The 27,983-nt window shown below is 46.8% G+C and overlaps 2 protein-coding genes across 4 annotated transcripts; one reads left to right on the top strand and one right to left on the bottom strand.

Annotated features, from left to right (window-relative positions):
* DEAF1 (DEAF1 transcription factor) lies at positions 1 to 20,554 on the bottom strand. Of its 3 annotated transcripts, XM_077784307.1 has the most exons (14): positions 19,832 to 20,190; positions 18,962 to 19,059; positions 18,471 to 18,600; positions 17,497 to 17,643; positions 16,490 to 16,629; positions 15,817 to 15,882; positions 14,781 to 14,907; positions 12,799 to 12,927; positions 11,928 to 12,056; positions 11,014 to 11,088; positions 9,920 to 10,170; positions 3,409 to 3,474; positions 1,697 to 1,786; positions 1 to 668 (listed from the first exon to the last, which is right to left on the bottom strand). In XM_077784307.1, the coding sequence occupies exons 1-14, from the start codon at positions 20,037 to 20,039 to the stop codon at positions 564 to 566; spliced, it is 1,761 nt and encodes a 586-aa protein (XP_077640433.1). In that variant the 5' UTR covers positions 20,040 to 20,190; the 3' UTR covers positions 1 to 563. The 3 variants fall into 3 exon arrangements, with proteins under 3 accessions (XP_077640433.1, XP_031360979.1, XP_021411700.1); XM_031505119.2 differs by lacking the exons at positions 11,014 to 11,088; positions 19,832 to 20,190 and adding an exon at positions 20,310 to 20,554; XM_021556025.2 differs by lacking the exon at positions 11,014 to 11,088.
* TMEM80 (transmembrane protein 80) lies at positions 20,267 to 26,427 on the top strand. Its single transcript, XM_021524756.2, is given in 7 exon segments — positions 20,267 to 20,362; positions 20,364 to 20,633; positions 20,636 to 20,672; positions 22,921 to 22,937; positions 24,141 to 24,234; positions 24,336 to 24,428; positions 25,321 to 26,427. Coding segments are annotated over 7 exon segments (813 nt in total). The 3' UTR covers positions 25,527 to 26,427.
* Positions 26,428 to 27,983: the final 1,556 nt, after the last annotated feature.

Genomic DNA, 27,983 nt, shown 5'->3' with positions numbered 1-27,983 from the left:
TTGTGCTTTCATCGCATTTTATTTAACAACATGTTATTTTTCAACTATATTTATGTGGAGAAGCTCCAATGTGTTCCAGATTTGTCCAGCACAGAGGGAACACAGGAAACCCAAAAATCCTTTCAATGCCAAACTAAGAACTTGTACTGACTTTATCAAGGCAATTAAATAAACCAGCCAAAGATTTGTTTCTCTTCTCTAATGAGAGGTAGGGAGGTCCCAGCAGGAGGAAGCACTAGCAGATCTCCTGCTTCAGAGCCATCTCAAGAGAGATGAGGAGACTGCTGTAATCCACATGGTGGAGGATCCAGTCAGGCAAAGGCAAAGCCTCCCAAAGCCAGTCGGGGCTGGGACGGAAGGGAGAAGGTTCCAGATAAGGTTTTCACAGTTTGTATTATCCAAAGCTTTGGAAGGGGATTGGGAATAGACAAGTGTATAAAAAAAATCAATGAAAAATGAGTCTGCTAGTGAGAAGAGTGCTGTTGGCACAGGACAGACCATTCCCACCGGTCACTGATCCAGCTGGCCCCACGTATCCATGAACGGCTGCAGAGGTAGAGCGCTCACACGGTGACCTTCTCCATGACATTGTCCGGGACGTGCACCTCACCCCCTTGCACTGTCACCGTGGCTGACTGGCCACAGATGTGCTGGTGGTCCTTCCAGTCCTGCCAGGGGAGAGCAGAGGGAAAGGCTGTGAGCAGAACAGGCCCTTGGAGAAGGGCCCTCTCTGTGCGAGAAGCACTCTCCACAAACCAGACCGATGATGGAGGACAAAGAAGCCACAGACTGAATCAATGTAAGAGGTGGAATTGGACTAAGCAGAATGCTGCCATCTCCACACAAACCACAATCCAGGATATCAGTGTCAGTCAGATGGAAAATTGATTAAAACTGAGTCTTGACTTAAAGCCTCTCCTGAAAGGCAGCTCTCAACACTGAGTGCTCCTGAGGGACAGCGCTGTGCTGGGATCTTAGCTAAGTTAGGACAGGAACAGATTCCTTCTGGAATTGACTAAATTCAGGACACCTGACTCAGCCTGAACCTGGCCACCCAGCAGAGCTGTAACTGCCTAAGCTGAACCATCCTTCTCTCCAAGCGGGGGCCAAGGGTCACTGTAAGGAACTGGTCTGAAACATGACATACAGCAGCTTCCTCCACTGTATTTCACACCTGTTCCCACCTCCCAAGCTCAAAATTGTAGAATCTGTCCCACTGTATCACCTGCTGCATCACAAATAATGGAAAGGAGAACTATGTCCTCAGTGCCACTGCAGGAGCAGCAGGAAAGGAAGAAAGAAGCTCACCAGGAAGCAGCAGGAAGGAGCTGTAAAAGTGCTCCCAGCTCCCCACAGTTCCCAGTGAGGTGTCCATGCTTAATTTCTAGTGTTATTTGGATTTTCTGGGTCACCTTTAGGAAGGTGTGTGCAAACCTGGGGACCTTCTCTACCCTTTTAACCCTGCCCTGACTTGCAGACCTGCCCCATCACTACAGCCTTGCTGGTGGATCTCACTGGCAGGGTGGGTTTTGAGTGCTTAATCCACGCAAGGCTCTGCTCTGACTGCCTGACTCTGCTGTCCATTCCTCCCTCCATACTGACACCCATCAGGTGACAGCCCGAGCAGCCTGGCTGTCCCCAGGGCCACACAGCCGTCTCCGGGGAACTGAATCCCAAGTCACAAGCAGGCTGATACCTTCCGCTGGCAGAACGTGGAGCAGTAGTTGACTTTGTGGCATCCTGTGCACTCATTGGCAGCCTCCCTTCCGCAGTTGACGCAGGATTGCTGTGGGAAGGGATGGAGAGGGACAAGTCACACAGAGACAAACCAAGGATGTCACCAAGGTGCAACAGTGGTGCCATGACCAGCTGGAATGCCAGAACAGTGGGAAAGCTCCCGTTTTCCAAAATACCCTCAGCACATCAACCCACAACAAACAGGCCCAGTGGCCCCTGGATACACCCCCAGAGATCCATTCTCCTTGCTCCTTTAGCAGGGATCACTTTGGAAAATGAAATGCACGTCTGTTTTTCTTTCTGTTGGGCAGAAAGCCCTCCAAAACTGTGTGTGGACACTGAGTGGTCATAGAAATCCATCCCCACCACTGCAGGGAAACCTCCCTCCAGACCGGTCTGGTATCCATCAGTCGGTAACTACAGGAGTTGGGTGTATCCCACCCAGACATGTCAGGCTGTGCACAGGCTGTTGACACACATGCTCTGAGGTTATCCCACATTTAAAGGTTTAAAGGCAGATTTCATGAAGGACTACAGACTAAGAATACAGATGAGACCCTTTAGGTATTTTCCCCTAGTTTTAGAGAGGAAAAAGGCATCTGCTCCTATGGGATATGTTCCTTGGTCCTTTTTCAGTCATGACTACGTAAGTAGTGTACCAAGAGGGAAACAGGAGTCAAATTAAGAAGGTTCTAACAGAAGCCAGGATTTAAATCCAGAAGCAAGGCAAGATATGATACACAGGTGAAAAATCACACCTGCTTTTTAAGTGATGTTTTTGTGTCTATCGCTTTTATCTTATTTTGGTGACACCAATTAACATAACCTGTATATTTAGGAAACATCATTGAACTGCCATCAAAATAAGCACTTCACAGAGCATTCCACTTCCAGCTCATTAAATGCCTGACAAATCATTAGCATGTCAGTAGCAGTGACAGGAAGTGTTGCTGGCCTGTGAAAGTATTGTGGGTTCATCAGTTCCTCCAGGTTTCTTCTCTCTTTAAGCAAAACCAGCCCCAAAATCAGTGCTCTGATTAACACCCCCTCTCACACCTTTCCATGTACCTGCAGTGAAGAGCTGGTGAGACTGAACTGTGTTTGTGCTCCTGATGTGCAGCTGTGGATTTGGGATACCAAAAATGGCTTAAAGATGTGATCTGGGACTTGCAAAGCCTGCCCTGAGGGCACACTTGATTGGGGCTGTTTGAGATCTGTACAGCTACTGGAAAATGTGGAAAATACATGGGGCATGGTTGTACCTGCGGATATGAAAGAGAAATGAGCAACACAGCTCTGAGGGCTTCAGTCATGGCTCCAGAACTAAATCCCATTCCAAAAGCCAGAAGAAATTGTGGAGATATAAAACAGAACAGAAAGGAAACAAATTCTCTTCCTGTCACAGCTCTGTGACAGCCACCCACTAGAGCTGCAGCACCACCACTCAGAAATGAGGCAGACTGATTAACCTGGCCAGGTGAAGGAGCATAGAAAACTGGAATACTTGGGAAAGGGGAGATGCTGCTTGGAGCACTGGCCCTACTAGGAAGGGCTCAGATCCTTTGCCAGAAGGCCAGATACAGAGCACAGGATTCCACAGCAATAACAAAACCTCTGAGTCTTAGACAAAGACCAAAAAGCTCTCCACAACATGAGACATCCCCAGCTTACCTTGATGATGATTTCTGTCTTCCCATCCACATCCTCTGTTTGTTGGAATAACTGGCTCTGGTATTGCTGCAAGGAAAACACACCAGACATGTAATTTCCCAGCCAGAGCATGACGTGAGGGGTTGGAAAGGGTGCTGGGATGGAGGGTCCCCATGCTGAGCTGTGCCTGCCCAGGCCCACACAGCAGTTGCAAGAGGACAGGGTGGCTCCTCACTCCTAGGAGAGGTACACTGTCATCTGATGTGGTGACAGGGAAAGGAGTCTGTGAGAAAATGGCCTGAGGTGATAAACTGCCAGTTCAGTACAGCATTTCCTCCAAGTCCAGCTCCCCACTCCATCTAGCCATAAACTTGTCCATAAAATGGGGGGTTTAATTGCAACCTCCCCCCCCTCCACACACACACACATGGGAACTGGGAAATTAGCACAGGGGACACAAGGAAAATGGCAAGGTAACAGGGCCAAGTGGCATATTCCAGGGCCAAAATTTGGGTCAAGTCCAGTGATCCTAATTCACTAAGAGGCAAAGGAGTCTGTAGGGAAGGTACAGCTAAACAAAAAGGATTAGGGGAAAAAAAAAGCTGAAGAAAATTAACACACCTTAGACTTTAGCAGCAGCACTAACCATAATCATTATTCCTCCTTGAAAGAGAAGATTGAGAGGGCTGTAGAACAAGTTGTGACTCCATCACTCCTCTGGAGGAGATCAGAGCCCACTTTGGCTGCTTGGCAGAATCACTTCACACCAGCTCAAGCCCAATCAGGTTCTTGCAGCAGCAACACCTGATGCAGCAGCAACATGCTCAGCAATGGAGGACAGAAGTCCCAAACCAATGACATCCAAACCCAATCCCAAATTAATTATGTGCTAACTCTGGCTTAAATGTATTTGGAACAGTTAAAAAGACTGAAAAAAGCTGAACCCTTTCCTGCAGGCCAAGCAGGTTCATCCAAGAGTTGACTCAACACATAAGGAGATTAAAGGCTTAATTTACAAGTGTATGACCTGAGAGCACAGTATTTATTCTCCTGTGAAACCACAACCTTCAAAACCTTGATATTACCGTGACAGAAATGAAGTGAAAAAACTCTTGGCAGATGGAGGCAGAGGCAGAGAAACCTCTTGCTGTGGCCTGCCAGGGGTGTGATTTGGATTTGCCCTATTCGACAAGGCAATTCCAGCCATACACAAACCACGCAGAAGGAAAAGGTGTGATAAGAGAGAGGAACAAGCCAGACACATTCAGAGCTCTCACAGAAAAAGCTCCACAAAACCCAGAACCTCCAATTCCCAAGAGCATCACTGCTAGTATGGAGTACACAAGCCACTGTTTGCTGATTTCTTAACTGTCCAACCCTTTTTAGATTAATTTCATACTCTCCAGCCCTGAATTGGTTTAATCTTTCTAAAAAAGCGTTCAGATGCCGCAGCTGTTTGCTGCTTTAATTCTCCACCTTGCTTTCAAATGAACAGGGCTCCAGAAGCATCTCTGCTTTACAGAGTGCTACTCCAATTAAAACATTTTTGGGCTTTCAACACTCATTCTTTTCAACTTATACAGGAAATTCAATTAATGCACTTCCTGAAACTCTTTCTTGTTCCCCAGCAATTCTGGCACAGAATTTAGTGTGTATGTGTAATGTCCCCATCCTACAGTTTATCTGATATAAACAATGGATTAATGCACACTCAGAAAAATTACATTCCCTAAGCACACCAACATGTCAGTCCTGCCTTTAATCTCTTCATTTTGGGCATGATCTACAAATGTCAAATATCTACTGCAGGAGACACCAAGCCTTTGTTACCCCATTTACCCTAAATCCCCAGATGTCTTTCCCTTACCAAAAAATGCAGCAAAGCTGACATATTAACCAGGGGATCAGATACTTAACCACAACCTAATTACTAATGATACTTGAGAACTGTTTCTTAACAGTCACATGAAATTCCACCAGAGCAGTTGTATTTAACTAATCCCACACAAAATGCTGCAATTCAGAAAACCCTCATAAATGTCTCCATATTTCCATTTTTTGCAATATCATGATGTATTCTGGAATTTCATATAAACAAGGAGCTGGAGGGCTCATGGTTTGCTTTTCTTTCAGCATATCATTCCCCAGAACTTCTAAGTATCACAAATGTAACCTTACTCAGAGGATCCTAACACTTTGCAAACTTGCACTGAGTTGCTCTCTGGGAAGGAAGTGTTATTTTAATCTGAGGTATGGGAACTCAAAATGCCTCGCAGACATTTTTAGAGGTTCCAGGCCTTGGTCAGAAGCATTTTAGACCCTGGCAGACAACTGAAAAACAGCTGTGATTTTGAGTTTGAGCCATGGAATGAATTACCAACTTTGGAGGTGGAACAAGCAGCCACAAAGGGTTAGATAGTATAGTAAAAGTAATTACAAAGTAGAGGAGAAATTTTTTTAGTATTGTACAGGGGGGTTTTAGCACATGTACAGGGGGGTTTTTACTTTGCACATGGGGGTCAGAAGTTCTAAGATGGAGGAAAGTGGGCTGATCCTGTTCTTCCTCCTTCTTTTTCCTTGCCTCCATGTTCTTGGTGATGTTGGCACTCACAGATTGGTTTAGAGTAGAAAAGCACTCTGTAATATAGGTAGTAGGTATTGGGGGAAAACTATAAACATGTAATACGTAATATATCATATAAAAGATAGCAGCAGCCCTGGGCGGGGGGAGAGAAGAAGAAGACAGCAGATAGAGAGGGTGTCAGGGTGTGTGTTTGTCTTCCCAGGCCGCTGATCAAACAGCCGCAGCCAGAGAACATAATCTGTTAGATAACTAGCAATAAATCGTCTTGAGAAGGAGCAACAAGAGACTGCGGAGTTTTTCTTTGGAAGCATGGGTTGGAGGAGGAATTTCACCACCATATGAGACCCCAGAGCAAGGCTGGGGTTCTCACACTGAGGCACAGTGAGGTCATCAAAATGACTTGTGAGAAGATGGAAACAAAATTTGAAGGAGATTCTCAGTCTTGAAATTTACCCAACAAACCATGACCCTTGAACAAATTTACAGAAATTAAAAACTACAAAGAGAGCAACTGAGTGCATTTCAAAACTGCCAAAATACTAAATTATGTGCTAAAAAAACCTCCCTGCTGGTGAAGCCTTTATCTCCAGCACCTGGAACAGTTCTTTCAGATGGGATAAGGATGTTCCCAACCCCTGGCATAGGGCTGAGACGGTACAAGGAGGGAGGCAGAGTGCAAACCCCTCACACCAGAGCTGTATGAGTCCCACAAATATACACACTGCCCAGCACAGAGCACAGCTTTTGCTATTTAAAGTTAAAGCAACCTAACTGCTGCTCTATGGGAGCAGGGCAGCTCATTTGTGCTATTTAATGACTCTAAAGCTCATTAAATAATATAATACCAAAACACACTATAGTGAGTTTGTGTATCCAGCTGGGAACCAGTGTGTTTCTATCAGATCTCTACAATACTGCCCTGCACTAAGTCACTCTTCCAGGAAGAGCTGAGTCTGCAGCTCTGTTATTATCTCATCTGTGGCCCAGCCTCGCTCTCCAGCTCCAACACGACACCACCAGGAAAGGCTCCCCCTGTTTGCTCACCCTTGGAAGTTCTGCCAATGGAACAAACAAAGTGGTAATTAAGCACCAATTTCCTTTGTATTAAACTGGTCCAGAAAAAATCCCCTACCTGAAGGGCAGGAAGACCCCTCTGTCTGCCTCTCATATACCTTAACTGCCCAAAATGCCATGGGACCACACACGTACCCAGAGGGGGAAAGAGCCTCATGTTTCATGCCACTAGGAAATTGGGAAAGAACCTTTAACCAACACAAAAGCAGAGAGATAATTCTTTGACCTTTAGTGTAATTGCTTCCCTGTATCCAGGAACACAGAGTTTTGTCCAAATATGGAATTCATTCAGAGATAGCTACCTGTGATACTGCCTGGATGGCTCCAGCAGCCAGCATAGCTTAGAATTGTCTGGATGATAAAAAATACCACAATGAGTATGTGATTTCACCACAGTGCACAAGTGTAGAGGTCCCCACACTTGTGGATGTGGGGATGATTACACACTGTGAATGGTGAGACACAAGTGGTGTAACTGGGCATGTAGCAGTTCCTGGGAAACAAGTTTTCTCTGGAAATCATGTGCTCATCCTTCTCACGTTGAATCAGCTTTAATCCGTATACAGGAGGGATTCTAACTCCCATTCCTAGGACAAGAACTAGAAGAACATCAAAGACAGCTGGTTTTGGATCAGAGGGTGTGGAGAAGGGACTGAACAACCATTCCAGAAACCACTGTGAGGATAAATAGAAAGGAAGATGCACATAGACTGGAAAAAATAAAGCAGAGTGAAGCTAAACAAAAGCAGATGTTTATGTCTGAACTGTGCCAAAGCTTCCAATATTTCAGTGCCCCACACTCTGTTCAGCTTTCCAGCAGTAGCCAGCCCAAACCTGGGCAGCAGCACTGGCACCTGTTCTGCAGGAGGAAGGCAGGGAAGGATTAGACTCTCAACTTATCACACACCTGCCCATCAAAGATGCATCGTATGGGAGAGTTTAGCAGAGTCAACATGGCAAAGAATATCAGAGAGGCTGCAAGGACTGTCCTAGGGGTCCTTGGCTTCCAGCAAAGTCTTCCCACACCTCTCTTCCAGGCCTGTCGCTGCACACTCATGCCTATGGATTCAGTGGAAAGCTGATGTTAGCATGATGCTGATGGCACTAGCAGGAAAGTGGTGTTTGGGAAGGGCATTCAGCAGCTACTAATGGTGACACCAGTTCCAACACTGCCCCTCACCTCTCTCTCCCTGGTTCACACTAGCTGTGGATCTGTGGGAGAGGGAGAACACCTTCAGTATGAAGCTATACGTGGGTGCATGCATGAGCTGGTGGTCAGAAGGATTAGAGATCCCTACCATGCATCAGTTACAGAGAAGAAGAGTAGGGAGAAGAGGGAAGTCCTTGTGGGTAATCCCTGTCCACAAGACAGAGAAGACAGGAACCACTCAGGGCTTCTGTGGGGCCAGGCAGCCTGCCAATCCCACCACAGGACTTGTGTGAGTCAGCTTTGCTTGCACAGTTCCCAGCAAAACACCTCTAAACTTTACTGCTTATCTTCCCGAGAGGGATCAAGCTGATTTTTATTTATGGTTTGATGTATGTTACACATGAGGTGAAGAATTCCTGTAAGGGCTGTCTGTACATGTACCAGCAACCCTGTTCCTTCAAGGGCTTTGCCTGGCAGCCAATCAGGGCAGAAAAAACCTCCATGATCAGGCTGTCAGCGACCCCACTTGCTGGTGGGGCAAATGCCCGGATGCCCACGAATGCCCGGGAAATCGGGCTGTGGAAGGAACCTTAGCACATAAAAGCAGCTAACTGCAACAAAATGGTGAGCCATTTTGCTTTGGGTTTCTCTTGGGCATCAGGGGCTCGCTTGGAAGGTCACCTTGGCCCTTCTTCACCCTCACCCTTTACCTTTTCCTCCCTGTGGTCCTGCTTCCCTGCCCCTACCTGCTTTGCCCTGCTTCACTGCTTCCGTGAACCAGCTCATCGCCGCGATGACCTTGTGCTCCGCCGCCTCCCTGGCGGAGTGGGCGCCACCGCAGCCAGCTGCCTCCACCGCATTCCCCAGCCGCAGCTGCAGCCGCCTGCACCCAGCCGTGACTACTGCCTGTTTCTGCGCTGCCCACCCACCAACCCGCCATGGCACTGAGCCCACAGCCACCAGCCTGTCGCCACCGCCTGCAGCCAGACAAGCCCGCAGCCGACGCCGGGGGCACGCTGCCGCCGCCGTTTGAAGATTGCGCACAAGCACTCACAAAAGCCGCGGGGGCTCGCCACGCCTCTGCAACGATCCGCCTGCCGAGCTGACGCCGACAGAGCACCGGTGTTCTTGTGGTAACGCTGTCCCTGTCTTCTGGTTTTTTCTCCGTCTCTCTTTTCTCCTCTCTGCTGTCTTTTCTATCCCACTTCAGCAGGACACTTACCCTTCTTTATATTCAGATATAATATTGCTGCATTTGTGCTTTATTTTGATCTTAGAAATCTATCAAAAAGAATCCTCCCCAACTCCCTCTTTTACCTTGGGACGGGACAGAACACTTCCCCATAAACTCTGGGATAAGCTGTTCCATATATCCTACTGAAAGCCCAGCTCACCTGACAGCAGCCACTGCACTGCTGAACACTCATCAGCTTCCTCAGACCAGGATTCAGTGCCCACATCCCATAAATTTATGGACAGCTGATGGGAGAGCTCAGGATCGTGACACCAAACAGTCTATACAACCAGCCTGCTGCCCACAGCTCCTGGAATCCCAGAGAACTTTATTCCTTTCCTCAGGATACAAAAAACTTAGATTTGTCTTGCTAACATTGCTTTCAAGGCTTGGAGAAACAATTTCCAGTATCACTGCTCCAGCCAGAAACTACTCAGCTCACCACTCAGCCCCAAAGGTGCCCATGGCTGAGCCGCTGTGGCACAGTTACCTCTTTCCTCTCCACATCAGCCTGGATCTTGGCCTGTGTGACAGCAGCCTCGCGGAAGGAAGAGCTGGCCTGCTTGGCCTGCTCAATCAGAGTCTTCAGCTGCTGCGCTGTGCTGAGCAGGGAATTGACCATCTCCTCCAGGTAGAGCCAGCTCCGCTGCTCCGTCACCTCCAGCCCGTTCACCACTGATGGCGACATGGCTTTGGTGGGCGTCGGGGGGGGCACTGCCAGGGCAGGCAGAGAGGTCAACACTGGACATAAGGAACAAAACAGAATATATATAGACAGTTAGGGTGTTTCATTTCCATGAAATGGTGGGGGGGAGGGGGTGTGGGTTTTGTGCTTTTTCTATGCAGTTTGGTTTCTTTTTTAAAATATGGTTGCAAAATTTCCAATCCAGGAAAGTTTTTGTTAAACAGATCATTCCTTCTGCAACATCAAGTGCAGGGCTGTGCAGAACAAGCCCATGGGCACTCTCAAACCCACGGGACAAGAACAACTCCTCTTAACCTGGATGACTCTGGGAAGAGTATAACACCTCCCAGCACTGCTGTGGAGAAGCAACATGATGCAGTGAAAGCAGCATTCCCAGGAACTCCTCCACCACTGCCAACAATATTTCCCTCAGCCATGGCTAGGTGAGGTTAGAGTAAGTCACTCAGTGACCCAATACTTTACAGAAACATCCTGATGATCCTACCCAGATGTCAATTTGAAGGTTGCAAACCACAAAACTCAAGTACTGATCCACATCACACTCTCTGTGCTTCCTGAATTCTGACCTTTACATAACCCTGGTCAGACACTGGACTTAAACCCAGACAATCACCATTACCTCCAAGTGAGTGTATTTCAAACATGGACTTTCCAAAGCCATGGGTTGGGAAGCCCTTTAATAACCCAGCAGTTACTGTGTCACTGAACCAGCTACTTTTCACATCAGGTTTGCATGTACAGTGAGAGATTAGAGTATGATGAAATTAAATCCAGACCCAGGAACTCCACAATACACAGTGTAAGCTCGGTTTCATTCCAGGAAGAAATGTTATCTGGCTTTACTTTTCCAAAATGTAATTCTAGTAATAAATCCTCACCATCTGCCACAAAATTCAGTCCAAGACATTCACATCTACCAACACTGACCTCGACATTCCTCACTGAATTCTTTACTGGTACAAAGAAGGTACCACCAGCCTCAGGGTTGTGCAGACTTCTTACCTCAAAATACCCTTAATTAAAACAGTACTTTTAATGAATTTGCACACAAGTGGCATGGAACTATTTGCGCTTAGATACGAGTATGAGATAAACCAGTCTTTTTTATCAAAGTCTGTTTGCACAAGAGCCTTTCCCACTCTCCACTTCCAGCACAATATTTATCCCTGCATGACATTTGATAACATATCAAACAGGAATTACTTCCGATTCCTCATTTTGGCACAAGTACATCAGGAAAGAGAAAGTATTCACTGGTGAATGTTTAATTAGTAACATCAAGATCTGACTAAGTCTTAAACACAAGAAGATCTGACTCTGGAGACCAGGAACATCCTGTGCTGCTCCAAATAAATAAATAAGGGTCATACAGAGGGGATTGAAAACTGACACCAAACATCCCCAAAAGTACCTCCAGCACACATCACAGAGTCATAACGCCAAGTGAGGATGTCTAGGAAAGCTTCTGTGGCATTATTTTAATTGGGTTTGTTCCCCTCAGATCAAGCACCAAAAAAAAGTTCAGTCACAGTGCCCAAAGAGGACAAAAGTCTGGAAGCAAGAACTTTAGGAAAGGCAGGGAATGCAAGACAACTCATGATGCAGAATCACAGCAGCCGCCTCTGGCAGAATCAATAAATCAAAGCTCTCTTTAAGGGGAAACCTGCTTGTCCAAATCTTAGTATCTTTAAAACTCACAAGCAAAACAGAGCAGAGTTTAATTTTCTGCCCTAATCTTTACCTTTGTTGAGAAAGATGGGAGGAAATTGAAGCACAGGGAGAGCAAACGTACCGATTTTGGGATGAGACGTTGGCAGTGCAGCCTCAGGGAAAGGTGAGATCTGGCAGTTGTCCTGGTAACTGGGATAGTGAGGCTCTGGATGAGACACCCGGCAAGGCTGCTGGACATTGGTGTCCTGAACTGCAGGAGAACAAGGGCCTTGGGAATCACTAACACAGCTGGCAGGTGTTTCTCACGCTGCATTCACCCCTATGTTTTTATGTTTTATACAAATTCCTACAGTCTGTGGTAATTCCCAAGGGTTGAAAATGTGAAACAGCAGCAGGATCTCATACAGTCAGCAAGCAAAGAATGCTGGTCCTGGCTCCACCATGCTCTGCTTTCACCTTTAGAGCCACAGCTTCCTTGATTTTGTCCCACACATTGAAATATCCATGATCATCACAGGGCTCCAAACTCTGGTTCTCAGAGCAGGATCATTCCCCAGGAGAGCTCACAACCCAAAGCATGACTCAAACTGAGGAACTGACAAATATGTAATGCATTTGTATTTTGTTTGATTTATCCTGGCATTTTTCACTCCATTTCAATTCTCACCTAGTTTGGGTTTTTTTTGGTAGTATTTTAGGTTAAATGAGGAGTAAAAAAAAAATTAAATTACAGACATGAATATAAATCCCAGGAACACAGCAGAGGTGAACAATAGCAGCTGCCACACCTGGACAAAGCTTCTCCTTTGGTGCAACTGCTAAGATTTCAAACTGCTGAAATGACCTCACAGGAAGGACAGTGCCTTATGCAGTGTCTCCCTTGAGAAATAAATCCTTTGTGTTGCATTCAAAATGTTCCCTCCTACAGCAGTAGGCATCCAAACCTCTTTTCCTCCTCCCCATGGCTGTCTAGGAGACACCTGAGCTCTTACCAGTAGCTCCAGTGAAAACATCCCCCTGTGCTGGACTCTCTGAGATGATGGCTGTGGCCTCCACGGTGGACGCCCGGTCGAAGGTCAGCGCCCCGGAGGTTGTGATCTGTCCAGACGGAGTCATGGTGACTGGAAACATTAAAGCACTTTGATAATTAACACTCAGCACAGAGGACATGCCTGTCCAGCTCTTGATATCTCTGTGCTGCACCATCCAAGCTCAGGGGACTCACAGGTCACCAGCCTGGGATAACCCAGTTTGGATCATGCCAGTGACCAGTGCAGTTGGAAGTGGGAATAGAAGCCACAAAGGGCTTCTGAAGGCTCTGCTGTCCTTCCAAGCCTCTGGGGACATGAGGCCAAAATGTTAATTTACAACCTAATACCTCTCAAATCACCACCTTTTCAGTTATTTTATGAACTATAACTTAACACCTCCCATAATGATTCAGTGAGGCCACACACCTCATCTAATTCTGGCTGCTTTATGACAATTCTAGCAAGAGCGATTGTTGTTATTTAAATCAACAAAACAACTTGTGGATTACAGCTAATTCCATGACAGCTGGGCAATTTTAGGTGTTTATCTACAGTGATAGAATGTGCTCAGCCAATGCAAGGAACAAGGCACAAAATCCTTCTGGATAATGATACCTGAGTGGCTTCCAAATGTTTTAAACCCATTTTAAAGAGGATTATTTTAACTGGTACCATTAATTAGTGATGGTCTGATTCTGTGGCACACAATAATTAAATTTTAAAATATTGTAGCTACAAATTCCTGGCTGGTGAAGTATGTGGCCACCAAAACTAGAAGTTCTCTCTTCCAGTGCCAGCATGAAAGAATGAGCAGCCTCGCAGCACCTTACATAACAAACCAATAAAGATCAAACCTATCTGAGGACTAAAAAAACCAAAGCTACAAAACAACTATGCAGAATCCTTGTGTGTTTCTCCTCCTACTGTTGCTGATGATCTAATCTTACTTTTTCTGTTCTTTTTTTAGATTTCTGTTGCTTCCTCCTCGACTCACTTTGTACTGTTACCGTGCAGATGATGCCAGTGTGCCGAGAGAAGGAGGACATATGGATGTGACTGGGGATGTGTGAGCTGGATCAGCTTGCAAATTAATTCCTGTTCTCACACAGATAATTTGCCAATCAAACCAGTAACTAACAAAGCTGAATGATGGAGAGGGATTTGCAGATCAAAGCATCACCTTCTGCCTCCTTCATTAACAGCTTTCAGGCTGGGGGTTTCATTCCTGCTTCCAGGTTATTTTGCAAGGAATAGTACAAATCTTACTCCAGCTTCTAAGGGACACAAAGAAGCTCAGAGGATGGAATGGGAATTTCTGGCAGAGCAGAGAAGGGCCAGCCTCTCCCAAAACCTAATTCCAACAGGAAATTTCTCAGTTATTTGTAAAAAATCTACCTGAAATCCACTATGGATCCAGGCCAGGATCCCATAATTCTCCCCTCACTGAGAGCAGGTACAGGGGGCAATATAATCTTAGACTATAACCATAGAATCCTGAAATGCTTGGGCTTGGAAGGGACCTTAAGGTCATCTCCTTCCACTGCCATACCATGGGCAGGGGCATCTTCTACTAAACCAGGCTGCTCCAAGCCCCATACAACCTGGCCTTGAACAATTCCAGCCATAGGACATAATCCAAACCTCTCTCAGCACAAAATATGAAACCTACTGTTCATGGCACAAGGATGTGATGATGCTTAAACCTGAGTGTCCTGGAGGTCTAGAGCTGCACTTTTTCCTATTCAACTTGTCTTCAGATATGGCAACACTATGCTACTTTCTATAAAATAGGAAGTGATACTGAGACAATAAAATCAGCCAATGAAAAAAGGGACATTTTTCTCAGCTGGACAGTTCCAAGGAGCCACTAACAGACATAAAACACCTAGCAGGGCAACTCTCCAAACACAGGAAGCTATTATTACCAGGAGAAAAGAACCTACACGTAGTTGCAGCAGTGGCTGGAAGCAGAGTGATATTTTTGGAGCAATTCTTCTTCACTGGAGTTGCAGGTATTTCATTTTCTTTTTTCCGCCTTTTATATGGCACAAAGAGTCGTATAGGACCACTCTGGGTAGAAAAACAGCAGAAAAAAAAAGAAAAGAAAAAAGGAAAAGGCATTAGCTGAGGCACCTCTTTGGGGACTTTGGGTTTACTCTCATCTTTCCAGGAACAGCAGCATGGATTCCCATGGAAGATATGTGGTTTGTTAACAATAGACCAGAGCTGTTCAAAAAACAAAAAGAACTTAAAAAAAAAAAAAAAGTTAAACTCAGTTCCCTCCAGCTGAAGAGGCACAAATTCAACATCTTCCCACTATTATTTAAGGAGTAGAACTGGGCAGATAATCAGCTGCTGGCCAAGGTGGTGGAAGAAAAAAGAGGGAGGAGAAGAAAGGAAAAAGTTCCAGGCTAGAAAACAAGCACATGAGTCAGTTCATAGCAGAAAATAAAGGCAAAGCATCAGATCAACCTTCTGCTTCAGGACGTAAACCTCATTTTTGAAACAAACTAGCAAAAAATCAAATCCCAAATCAACTAACCAAAACCCCCAAGCAGTTTCAAAACGAAAATACTGACCTATTATAAGATTATGATGTTACTTCTTTACAAAAATATTTTTCCAACTCAAAACATTGTAAAATTTGAGTCAAAAATCATGAATAGCACTGACATTCCCAAAGGGTATTTTGCATAGAAATATTAATCAGAAAATGATTTAAAAAAAAGGAGGAAAAAAAGCACTAAATATGAACTAATTTTACTAAGGCTGTTCTGCAATAATGCCAGCAGTTCCTTATCTCCTTTCTCTACAGGACAGGGACAAAGCACTTGTCCCTAAACACTCATGTTTCAGGACACTCCATTCCCAGGACATTCATGACCTGCTCACCAAAGGGCTGTGGCAGCTTTACCGGTTAATTTGTCCAACAAAAAAAAATTAATTCCTAAAGTAATGGATGTAAAGCCTCCCACTCACCAGTGTCATGTCGTCACAGCAAGCGGCACAAGTACACGAGGCAGCATGGGGATTTAAAATCCCATCCTGGAATCAGAAGTGACCAGTTCAGCATGAGTCACCAAAATCACCCAGAACACACCTTGATCCTGCTAAAAAAATGTGGATGCTCCCAGAGTGGTACCCATTACCTCTTGGATGCTGTACAGTAACAGAGAGGCCAGATCCCTACAGCAGTACAATGGGGTAAGAGGAGAGAAAAGGAAAACCAAACCTTTTCCACACCCAAAGGCCAGGATATATGAATTTGAGATTTGATTTCTGCTCAAACAGAAATTGACTATCAGCATAGTGGCAATGCCAAGTTCTCCAGAAGACTCAAATAAAGGACCCAAATAATGAATGGTGAAAATGAAGGATTTGTGGCAAGCAAAGACATTGAAGAAGATCAGGTTACTAATTACAGTACCATGGGTGAAAGCTCAATTCCTGTGGCACAGCTCAAGGCTGGGCTTCACCTTGCAGAAACTCTTTCCAGTATAAACAAGATTCCCAGTGTGCTATTTGAGACACATCAAAAACAATTCCCCTACATCACTGACCCTCTACCAAACCAAGCACTGCTCCTGGTGCCATCAGCACCTGGCTCCAGCTGCCCCTTCGTGCAGAAAGGAGGGATTAAACTTAACCTTACATGGATAAGGCACTGCAGGGGCCGCCCAGCGTAGCGGATGCTCCTCTTCCAGTCCTTGCTGCTGGCTCGCCCTGCCATGGCTTCGAACTCCGTGGGGCTGTACCAGTTGTCCCCTTGCTTAATGCACCTGCCACGGCCTCCTGAAGTAAAGCACCAAAGTACACTGTTAGCCCAGGTTAAGGTTAATTTTGCCACTTCTCTAAAGAAGAAAATATGAAAATTGCTGGACAAAATAGCAGTTAATCTGTAAATAAATAAATATAAATATAAATATAAATATAAATATAAATATAAATATAAATATAAATATAAATATAAATATAAATATAAATATAAATATATATGCCCATTGCTCTTGGCTAACTATGTCCATTTATTATCATGGCTGTGACTGACTGAGAATGGTCAGAGCTCCAACTCTGGGTCTCAAAAGGCTATTAAAATTACTCCTCCACAAGAAAGAAAAGTCTTTATTGGACAAACACCACAAATATAAGAATTTCCTTGGTTTGCACTTGAATTTCTCATCTTTTTTGTGTTTGTGGTAGGTCTAGAAGAAAACTTTCTGTCCACAAGCACTGCACTGGGCAGCCAGGCTGACTGGCAATTTCTGCTGCAGTTTCCCCAGCTTCCCCACAGGGATAAAAGACAAGAGGAAGAGCTCAGGAGCCCTATGAAGAGACAAACTATTTGCATTCCAGCAGGGATTCTTCAGAGCTTTGCAAATACACAAGTCTACTCATGAGACAAAAAATCATTAAAGGAGTCAGCCTATTACTGAGGAGACTCACTGCATGGCAACCTAGATATTCGCAGGTTTAAGAAAAAGTTAAAAAGCCTCTGAAGAAAAAGCAAAACAAAAGGGAACAGTAAAATCAAAAGGCTCTGAGCTGGCTTGGAAACTTTCTTGGTTTTTTTTTCCTGTCACAATCAGCCCTTAAGAACAGCCTGATTAAAAGAAGAGTAGAGAAGGAGCTGTGCCACCCCTCAGCCCGGGTGGCAGTTACCTGAGCCCAGCCTGTTCTTGTACAGAATGCCACTGATATTCCGGCACCGCACCGGGAGCTCGTTCTCATACACTGATGGGTCCCAGTTGTACTTGGTTCCACTTTTTCCCTGGACAGCTGCCAAAGGGGTAGGAGGAGACTGTGGTCCTTGGAGAAATGAAAAAAGAAAGGTGTCAGCAACCAAAAGGCAGAGTGGTGTTCCATCCCATGCTCAGCTGGGTGATATGCCAAGGTGTTGACTGAAGCAGCACAAAAAACTCAGCCTGAATGAACTAAGAAGGGCTAATAATTAAGCAAAGAGGACCACCCGAGGAAACAGGATCTAACAAGAAATAAACACTGAGACTGTGACCTGATCCTTACACCACCTGTAAGCTATGGTGTAAGGAGCTGCCTAGAGATTGCCCTTCCCAGAGCTCATCCTGTGGGAAGCTTTAGAGCACTGAAGGTTTGCTATGCCATCTCGTGGGCAGCAAGGAAACCACCAGGCAGCCCTGAACAAAACCTCAGCCACAGGGACACTCAAGTATCAGCCTAAATGGACATGAAAACGTGTTCCAGGACCCTTGGAAAGAACACGTGCAGAACTGGGAGACTCGGATTTTTATCAACCATGTTAAAATGATCTGTGTGCCCTTGGGGGTTGGATGGATGTAGAAAGCCTGGTAGCAGGGCAAGATTTTTCAAGCAGCTTCTTTGCCAGGGTTAGGGCAAAGAATGAGGAAAAAATTAAACACATTTCTGACAGGAAAAAAATAATAAGCATTTCTCATTCCCAAGAAATGCACAAAATACTTTGTGATGAGTTGGTATCTTAAAGGTCTTTTCCAACCTGCGTAACTTTATGGTTTCAAGAGAGAGCAAACCATCCTTATAAAATTATGCACGTATTTTTAGATACCAGAAAAACAAGTAAAATGGAGAAGAAGCCATCCTCTGGGAGAGTGAGCCACCACAAGCAGACTGTCTAGTACCTGGTGTGAGAGGTGCTGAGGGCCCCTTGATCCCGGTGGTTTCGACAATGCTGCCATCCGTGTGCACCACTATCAGAGTGGCTTTCTCAGGGTTCAAGCTGTCCCCAATTTGGAGGGCTGTTCTCCCAGACTGCAGAAGAAATAAAGAGTATAAATTTATTAAAATACTTCAACACAAACAGCTTTCAGTAACCTACAGGTACCCCAAAACTCCAATCAGTATGGCAGTTATTAGGTTTTAATTTTTGAGTTTTCAGACAAGAAAATTCAAAGACTTCATGTTCCAGGCTACCAGTTCTATTACAGATGTGTACGTGGGGGTGGAAAGGTAAAAACGTTAGGAATAAAACCCCTGTATGTCCCCCAGCTTTAAAAGGGTTTGTGGTTTAATGCCTAGATATTATAATGAAAACAAGTCTTTGACCTTACTACAGCTCTTCATTTACACTGAGAATCTTTGTCAAGGCCCTCAAATGAAAGGGCAGACTTACCAACACATGTCCTGAAATTGAAGCTGCATTGGCCACAGATGTAGTGAAAACATTGTCTGCAGAGGCCCCCACGTTGGCTACTGTCACCGTGGTGACTTCTGGAATGTAAAACAGGGTTAATTTAATTTTCTGCTTCATGTGGAGAGCCTGATGAACATCTGAAAAATTCCTTCTTCCTTCCTGTTCTAAATTAATTTTATTTTTCATGGCACCTGTAAGTTGTTATGAATACAATCATTCTGATTTATATTAATATTTGGGTTGAACAGGCTTTAACCTCCTTGAAACCAGGGCAGTCACTATCAGTGTGCGATGATCTAAGGGAAAAAAAAGTATTGCAGCTGTACTAGGGACACTCTGAGCTGTAGTGCTTTTACTTGAATAGGGGTGACTGGCAGACATCAGGATAAATTGAACAACAGACTCTGCCTCTGTCATGTATTAATACCCACGGTGCCATGACCTGTGCACTTTGTCCAGTTAAGAGCTGACAAATGTACTGGCCAGCGTTTCTGCAGTGTTCAGCGCTTGGCCTGGCTCAAATCTCTGATTTCCACGTGGGGTGGGGGTGAAAGAACAGCCGCTCGGGCGGAGAGCTCTGGCGGGCAGGGGCTCTGGCCGCTGTGGCACCGCAGCTTGTCTGCACGACCCTGGTGGAGCGCTTGGTTATGGGGACACGGGGCCGTGGCTCAGGCGCACCGGGCGCCTCCCGCTCTTTCACTGCGTGTGAAGGGGCGGAGTGTGGATTCGGTGAGGGGGAGCGCTGCCTGAGGAGCTCGCTGTCCCAGCCCGAGCCCCGGGGGCTGTGTGGGGCCGGAGCCCGGGCTGGGGGAGCCCCGGGCGGGCTGAGGGAGCGCTGCCCGCCCTGACCTGCGAAGGCAGCGGCGGCGGCGGCCTCGTCGGCGCTTGGCATTGACGGTGCTCCCATCTCGATGTGCTCGCCGTCTGCCGCCATCACCGTTACCGCCTCCTCAGGCTCCGCCTCCCTCTTCGCTGCCTGCGGCGGCTTCTGCTGCTGCCCCGGTCTCGCGGGCAAGTCAAGCTGTCCGGCGGCCGGGTCGCCGTCGCTGTGCTCCATGCGCGGGGCCGGGGGTGGCCCAGCCCGCCCCGCCTCCCCCTCGGGCGCGCCTGAGGGGGGTCCTGCGGGAAGGGGGGACCAGGGAACCGAGCGCCGCCGAGCCTGCCCGACCGCTGACGAGCGCGTTCGGGGCCTTTCGACCGAGTTCCGATGAGGCCCGAAGCGGCCCGAGCCGCTCGGGCCCCGTGCGAAGGCGGCCGGCGCGCGCGCTCCCTGCCGGCTGGCCAATGGGGCGCGGCCGAGTGCGCGCGGCGCGGCCCGAAGCGGTACCTGACGGATCGGGTGAGACCCGAGCCCGCCCGAACGCGGCCGAGTCCCCGAGCAAATGCGGCCCGTCGAGGCGAAGAGTCCCGAGCGCGCTCGAGCCGTGTCCGATCTCAGCCGAAGGCGGTAGCGAGGAGCGCCGATGTGTGCCGAGTCCTCTCCGATCGCACCCGAGCTCCGCTCGCCGGCCCGAACGGAGACGCCCGAGCGGGCAGCGCCCGAGTCCGCCCGAAAGCGACCGAACCGGGCCGAACGCTCCGATCTCGCCCGAAGGCGGGTGGGCGGGGCGAAGGGCCGCGCGCGGGCTGCCGGGACGGCGGGGGAGCGGAGGGCGGGGCGGGGGCGTCGGGATGGCGGTGCCGAGCCGAGGTGAGCTGTGTCGCGATAGCAACGCTACAGCGACACGACAGCCTTTTCCGGGGCACCGGGGGGCTGTCTCCCACCGTGCTACAGGTGACCTCTCGCGGGGGAACACGACTATAGCGAGGCGGGGCCGAGGTCGAGCCCAGCCCCGTTGGCATATCGCGACAATCCCGACACGCTGCGGAGATCCCGATGGCGCCGTGAGCAGGGGCTTGGCGCATGGGCGGGCTGAGGAGCACCTGGACCCCGGGAAAGATGTTTTCCTGAGGCCGAGAGACGCCTCGTGGAAATCCAGATCTTTGCTTCAATTTAGGAACTGCTGGGATGCAGAGGGGGAGAATGTCATCCTTACAGTGGTCAAAATTATTAATTTCCAACCCTTTCACAGAGGTCAAAGTTTGCTTCCAAAACTTTAAATTTCTGCCCTGGGTAGGCAGAAAAAGGTGGCTGAGAAAATTTTTGCCGAATTCGAAGAGAAAAAAAATCCTCATCCCAAACCTGTGCAGTGAGGTGCTCTGGGCAATGTTAACCACATCTGCTGCCTTTAATAGTTTCATGTTAAAAATTAAACCATTTTGCTAGAAAATGGGCCATGTTCCACCTCAAATCCCCATTCTCAGTGTCACTCTAAAATCAGCATCAGTCTGGATAGATAAACAAGATTTTGTTGGGTAAAGCACTGAAAGGATATATTCAGGTGGCTTAATGATCCCTCTTGACTCTGGTGTGCTCTGGGGTTTCAGGTTTATCCCTGTGAAATGTCCCGCTCACTCTGCGGGAGGCAGCACATCCTCAGGAACTGTGGCTGCCATCCCTGCCTGGAACAGCTGCAGGAGGCTCACTGCCCTCTCCTAGGAAAGGATTAAAGAAAGAAGAGTTCAAATATAAAGCTGGGGAACTGCCCTGAGGGAATTCACTTGGAGTTCCCTGTGGGGATTCCATGACTGACTATTGTACAATTCAGCATCAGTGGTGTAGCTGCAGTTTTGGATATTGAATGAACATGGAATCATGGAGCCCTGGCATGGTATGGGTTGGAAGAGTCGTTGAAACTCATCCAGTCCCACGTCCTACCATGGGCAGGGACACCTTCCGCTATCCCAGGCTGCTCCAAGACCCCTGCAACCTGGCCTTGGACACTGCCAGGGATGGGGCAGCCACAGCTTCCCTGGGCACCCTGTGCCTGGGCGTGCCACCCTCACAGGGAAAAATTTCTTCTCAGTATCAAAGAAATTCCCCCTTGTCCTGTAACTCCTAAGTGACAGGATGAGTGAGGGGAGCCCCCAGTCCCTGTACAAAGAGCTGAGAGGATCAGGTCCAGGAGACATTTCAGATCATGGATACATGAATCACCTAAAATCATGTGCTGTTCCCACTGTGTTCCCAAACTGGATACTTTAATTAACTGCCTGGAGTTAGGGGGAATTAGTTTGGGTCTAAATGCATAAAACTCTGAGGTGAAGAGGACATTGAGCTCAGGAATCCAGGGATGAGGATGGTGGTGTGACAATGACGAGCTGTCCCTGAGGAGACAGATGAAATGGCCTTTCACAGGTTTACTCTCCCAGGAACAGAAATCCCAACTGTGCAATTCCTCACGTGTCTGAGAGAGGCCAAGAATACTAATGAGCAATTTAAGAGGTGCTTTAGTAGTGCCATCATGTTGCATGAAAATTTCATGTGATTTTTGCAGAAAATAATAAGGAAAAAAGTGAAATGTGTTGGTTGGATCATTGTAAATACTTGGTTTGATTTTTGTGGGCTGTCAGAAGACAGGTTGGATGTGGAATGACTTTGTAAAGGGAACTGGTTTGGAGGGATGACATTTGGAGGGATAGTATTTAGAGGAACCTGGGAGCCCTGTGTTCTCCACAAACTTTCTCACAATTTACAAGCAAATGGATCCCATGTTCACCTCCTTCCTGCATAGTTAGAGGGGATGAAGTGTCATCTGCTAGGAAAGGACAGGATGAACAAGTTCTAGATAATGCCTGTGCACTCCTTCAGGCTTTGAAAGAGTCTAAAGTTCCTCACTGAAAGTGGCTTTTCCCAGTAGGGATTTTCCCCATATTATTTGAGGCTTCATCTAGTTGAAAAGGTTATTTTTGGAACCTGAAGTCCACGATCTGGAAAACAATAAATGTTCCTGGGAGATGAAAAAAGATATTCCTCCCAGAATTTAGATACCATTGTTAGAATGTTTCTGGATTTAGACATATTTTCTTCTCTTTATTTTCTCTTTCTTCACGGAAAGGAAGAACATCAGAGATTGTATCCTTTCTGTACCACTGCTCCCTCCATGCAAGAATCCTGGAGAAGACTGCCTCAGGTGGATTCCTACCTTCTGTCCAGCATCTCTGCACAGTGCTGGCTCTGTGTTCCTGAATTTTCTGTCAGTGTCATCCACAGGAAGCACAACTGGGAACATATTGTTTCCAGTGGAAGATGTTTGGTGCAGGTTTAGCTGGGATTTGCCACTGATGGGCTTCTGTTCTTGCAGAAACCTCCTTAGCGCCCCTGCAATTAAGACTTAACCCATTTTCTTAGGAAAGGAGGTTAAAATTTTGATTTATGGACTGGTGGACACACTCCCTGCATCACAGCTCACAGACAGCTGACACAGGTGACAAGGGGTAGTAAAAGCAGCCCTCAATAATAACTTCCTCCTCTCTTACAGTAAGTTACCCCACTTTACTCCTGCCAAGATCCAAGTAGCCTCCTAGGAGGAGACACCCTTGGCTCTGGAGATTTCCATGCTTAGAACCTGTCTAGTAATTTTTTGCTCCACCTTCCTTCAACTGGAAAAACCCCAAAACCTGGTTCTGTGTTAATAAAATGAGCTGCTCTGGGAACTGGAATCCATCCACGGCGCGTGGGTGGGTTTAGAAGCAGGATGGGCAGTTCCTGTAAAAGATGCCTGGGATGAAATCCCTGCTTGGAGATATTTGTAGGATTTGAAAAAGGCTGGGGGAGAGAGGGGAGTGAATTAAGGCTGTTTCTTAGGAATTTGCATCTCAAAGCTGAGCTCAGACAGGTATGGAGCAAAGCCTTTCCATGCTGTGGGCAGGAGCAAGGCTTGGCTGCTGCACAGAGCCACTTCTCCAAACACAAGTTTGATGGAGTTTGCCAACTCTCTGTCAACTTCCTTAAGGCCAACTAAGAAGTGTGGAAGTAGTCTGGGGGAATGTACACATGCATCCCCCCCCATTCCTCAGGCTAACGGATGCCCCACTACAGTCTGAATAAAATTCCTTAAAAAGGGAACTAAAGCCAAGCCTGAAACAGAAGGCTTTTATCCCAGGCTGTGGTGTTTGCAGGCTCAAGTTCCTTCCTTACCCCTCCCCACAGCAGGCATAGCTGGACCATTCAGTATGAAGAGGGAGTGCAGTATAATTTGGGGTTACTGGGAAATGGTGATTTTATGGAATAGATCCCACCTCCATGCTATGAGAAATCCTTGACAACAGTTCTCAGCTGTCATCGCTTCCCTTACACATCCTGCTTTATGTAAATGGCATTTATTACATCTTCTACTTCTTGGCAACTCTTGCGATGATTATTTACAAAAGTAAGTTGCAGATATTGTCCCCAGAGCAAGGTGTGCTGATGCTCAGCTGGGTTTTGTCCTGCTGTGTCTTCCTGCTTTATTTATTCTGGTTTATTCTCTAGGTCAAGTTTTCAGTTATCCAGATGATTTTTTGGCTCCTGATCTTGCCGTGCTTTTCCTTATGGCCATTCTGGAAATGCCTAGATTGTACTTGGGTATGTCATACTATCAGTGCAACTGGAATGTAATCTTTAAACATGAATCATTTGGAGATGGAGTCTGTCAGTTGAGCAGATATTTGGAGACCCCTACACCTTTCCTTTCACTCCTAAGGACACCACAAGCACCAACACCTTCCTTTTCACTAAGATAGAAGAGTGGGAAGGGCCTCCTAACCTTGTCCAGAGCTTGCTAAAACTTCAAGTCAAATTTTTAAAAAATCCAAATCACTATTAAAATCTGCTCAATATTCCCAAGACATTTATGTGGGGTGGGGCCATTGAATCAATCTGAGTGGCTTTAGGGTTGGATTTATTCTGCTGACTTAAAGCTGTCTGTGTGTTGCTTGGAGCCTGATCCATGAATAAAGAAGTGAGTTTCAACTCTAATGTAGTTAAACACTAAAATCTACTGAGATGGGCTTGGAAATAAGTGCAAGGAAGAGAGAAGGTGCCAGTCATCTGAAGCAGGAATAGATTAGCAGGGAATAAGACTTGAAAATGAGGGTTGGACTCCAGGAGTGCAGGGCTGGGGGGCTCAGGAAGAGTTTGATGGTTGAAGCCAAGTGCTCAGAACGATGCAGCTTGAGAAGTGAGTCTGTGTGGTAAGAAGAGGTGCCCTGGCTGTCATTATCAACTGATGAACTTATTTAGATTAACTTTGTTTAGTTTTCCTGTTTTGAAATGGATTGTCCATTGGTGTTGGGCTTGTTGTTTGATTGCTGGCAGAACTTTGATTCAGGCTGGTATTTCAATGTATTTTGAGCTTTTTTAGAACTGAGTAAAAACAAAGTCAGAACCAGGGCCTTTTTTGAGCAGGAATATCCTCGAGTTACAGCTTGAGCTGTTGTCAGAACAAATTGGACTTTCAGTTTCTGTTTCCTTGCAGGTTTCAAGGGTAACCTGACAGAAGCAGAGGTGCCGCTGGGGCTGAGCCTGGGGCTCACGGTGGGCAGTGTGGTGCTGTGTGTGTACCTGCTGCTGTGGCAGACCTACGTGCTGTGGGCAGATGTGCTCCTCAACGCCGTGCTGCTCTCGGCCTACGGGCTCGAGTCGGGGCTCAAGGTCACGGCCATCGCTGCCTTCGTCAGCTGAGCCCGGGCCCTTCCCACACGCCTGCCACACATTCCTTCTCTGAAAGAGTGGGGCTTCATTTCCATTCCTGAATTCCTTTGTATATAAAAACCCTGTAAAGCTTCTCTCTGTTGAAATGAGAAGTTTTGGGGACGTAGATGTCCTGCCCAGGAGCTGTGTGATGCTGTTCACCATTGGCTTATTTATGGGCAAAGGCAAGGGATGAATCGCAAAACACTTAACACTCTGGCATTCACCAGAGGTCAGTACTAAATATCCATTCCCAGCACAGGATAGAAGGCAGTGCTGCTGGCATGGTGGGAGTTTTCATGGCACAGGAGCAACATGCAGCCTAAGTGACACAGAAATGAATCAGGCCAGGGCTCACTTGTGCCTTGCCACGCACACGTCCGTGTTTGAGGGCACAGCTGCTCTGCTGCTCTCATTTGTGTTTCCAGACCTCAGTGGTAATTTCCCTGACTTTAGTAGGGCAGAACCTGATGTATCCCAGCGGGGGAGAGTGGAACTGGGTTTTGTGCATACCTGGAGAGCCAAGCCACGAGGTTTGGCAGCCAGTTCTTACTACATGAGGGGATGTTTGGTTAGACAGGATGGCTTTAAAATGAACAAAACCATTCACCATTCGTTCTCTCTTCTGTCCTGTTTGAAAGTTCAGCAGAATGTTGGTAGTTTTATTTCTATTCAGTGTTTAATGTGCCTATTTCTACTATTTTTAAAATATTACTACATTCAAGTCTTAACTTCTAACTGGTGCAAGTGCAGAGTTTTTTACTGTCTCTAAAATATGTGTTAATGGAAAGCTTTGGGAGTTCGTGGGTTTTTGAAGAAGTCTATTTTCTATTCAGAATTTCCTATTTTTGTATTTATTTATTCATTCAAATAAATAATGATTTAGCTCTAAGGACTGTTTGAAATGCAGAGCATCTTGTTCAGATCTTGGGCTCCAGCTAAATCATCCAGAGGAAGACTTGGGCAAGCCTGGATGTGTGTGGAAGCCTCTTCTGATCCTGATCCTGCTGCTGCGTGTAGCCCCTTCTCCTGCCCTTGGGAGCTCTGAGCTAATTTGCAATCACCAGGGGCTGAAAATTGTGGCGTGCAGGCCTGTGGCACCTCAGCCATGCTACTCTTTGCTTTCTGGTAAGGGTAGAAAGGGACAAAATACACAAGTTCTGTGGAAGGGCCCAGTTTCATCCCTCAGTCATTCAGTAGTTGTACTTGATCATCACAGAGGACTTTTTTAACCTTAAGGATTCCAGTACCTAAAGGGGGCTTACAAGAAGGAGAGGGGTTTTTCACAAGGGCATGTAGTGACAGGATTAGGGGGAGTGGTGTCAAGCCAAAAGAGGATTGGTTTGGATGAGATGCTAGCAAGAAATTCATGACTCAGAGGGTGCTGAGGCCCTGGCACAGGTTGCCCAGAGAAGCTGTGGCTGCACCTGGATCCCTGGCAGTGTCCAAGGCCAGGTTGAATGGGACTTGCAACAACGTGGTCTAGTGGAAGGTGTCCCTGCCCTTGGCAGGGGGATGGAAGGAGATGAGCTTTAAAGTCCTGTCCAACCCCAACCTTTCTACTCCCAGGCCAGTTAACAGCAAGTTCTGTCCATATTACCCACCTGACAGTGACAGTCAGAATATCCACTGGAACAAATCCCCTTGGACAGATCACAGCAGCAGAACTGGGGCTAAGGAGCACCCAGGAAATGGAACAACCAAATTCTTCTGTGCTTAATCTGCCTGAATGGAGCCCCTACCTATTTGTCCTCTCAGAAGTGCTTGGCATGATGGAATGTGCCATCACATGCTTGTTCCAAGGAGTGACCAACATACCGAGCTGTCCCTGCCCTATTAACGATCAAAGCACACAAGCAAAACTCTTCCTGGATGGGCACAAAAAAAAAAAACACAAGCTTTTCCTGGTGTTTGTACCTGCCTTACATGAAGGTCTGCCCACAGAACAACTGACAGGTTCTAAAAGGAATATTGCAAAGTGGAATTTTTACCTGAATGCAGGTGATACAGCAAACAGTGTCCACACAGATTAATGTTGAATCACAGCCCCTGTGCTTCACCTTCTTGGGTGATCACCACAAACAAACACAAAATATGAATTATAAAACATGGTGAACCCTTTGTTCCTTCCCCATCACCCAGGTGAAAAACAAGGATCAAAAGAGTGCCAGTACTTGGTGATAGTGAGGCATGGGGTAAATATGCACATAGGATAACAAACATGAAGTTTTAGCTCATTTCAGGGCAGGGCCTGATGGCTGCAAGTGCTCAGAGCCCTGGCTGGCTGTCAGTGCCTGCTGGGGTCAGCTAGCACCAGCCTGGACTTGCATTCTCACAAGGGCCAGACAGCTCTGGTTTCAGTTTTCCAGTTCCAGATAAAATTGCCCATGGACTCTTTCATGGGGTACTGCTGCTGCTGACAACCCTGTGCTCCATGATGAAGGATGA

This window comes from Lonchura striata, chromosome 6 (assembly GCF_046129695.1).
Source record: "Lonchura striata isolate bLonStr1 chromosome 6, bLonStr1.mat, whole genome shotgun sequence".
NCBI lineage: Eukaryota > Metazoa > Chordata > Aves > Passeriformes > Estrildidae > Lonchura > Lonchura striata.
This window is presented reverse-complemented; position numbering and strand designations above follow the sequence as displayed.

Bases quoted from the DNA above. Each gene is read 5' to 3' on its own strand.
- DEAF1 (XM_077784307.1), bottom strand. From the start codon at position 20,039: ATGGAGCACAGCGACGGCGACCCGGCCGCCGGACAGCTTGACTTGCCC. The intron at 15,883-16,489 runs GTAAGGTTAAGT...TTCTGATTCCAG, and splicing joins CCCTGCAGTGCCTTATCCAT to GATGGGATTTTAAATCCCCA. The intron at 3,475-9,919 runs GTAACTGTGCCA...TTTTCCTTGCAG, and splicing joins CTGATGTGGAGAGGAAAGAG to CAATACCAGAGCCAGTTATT.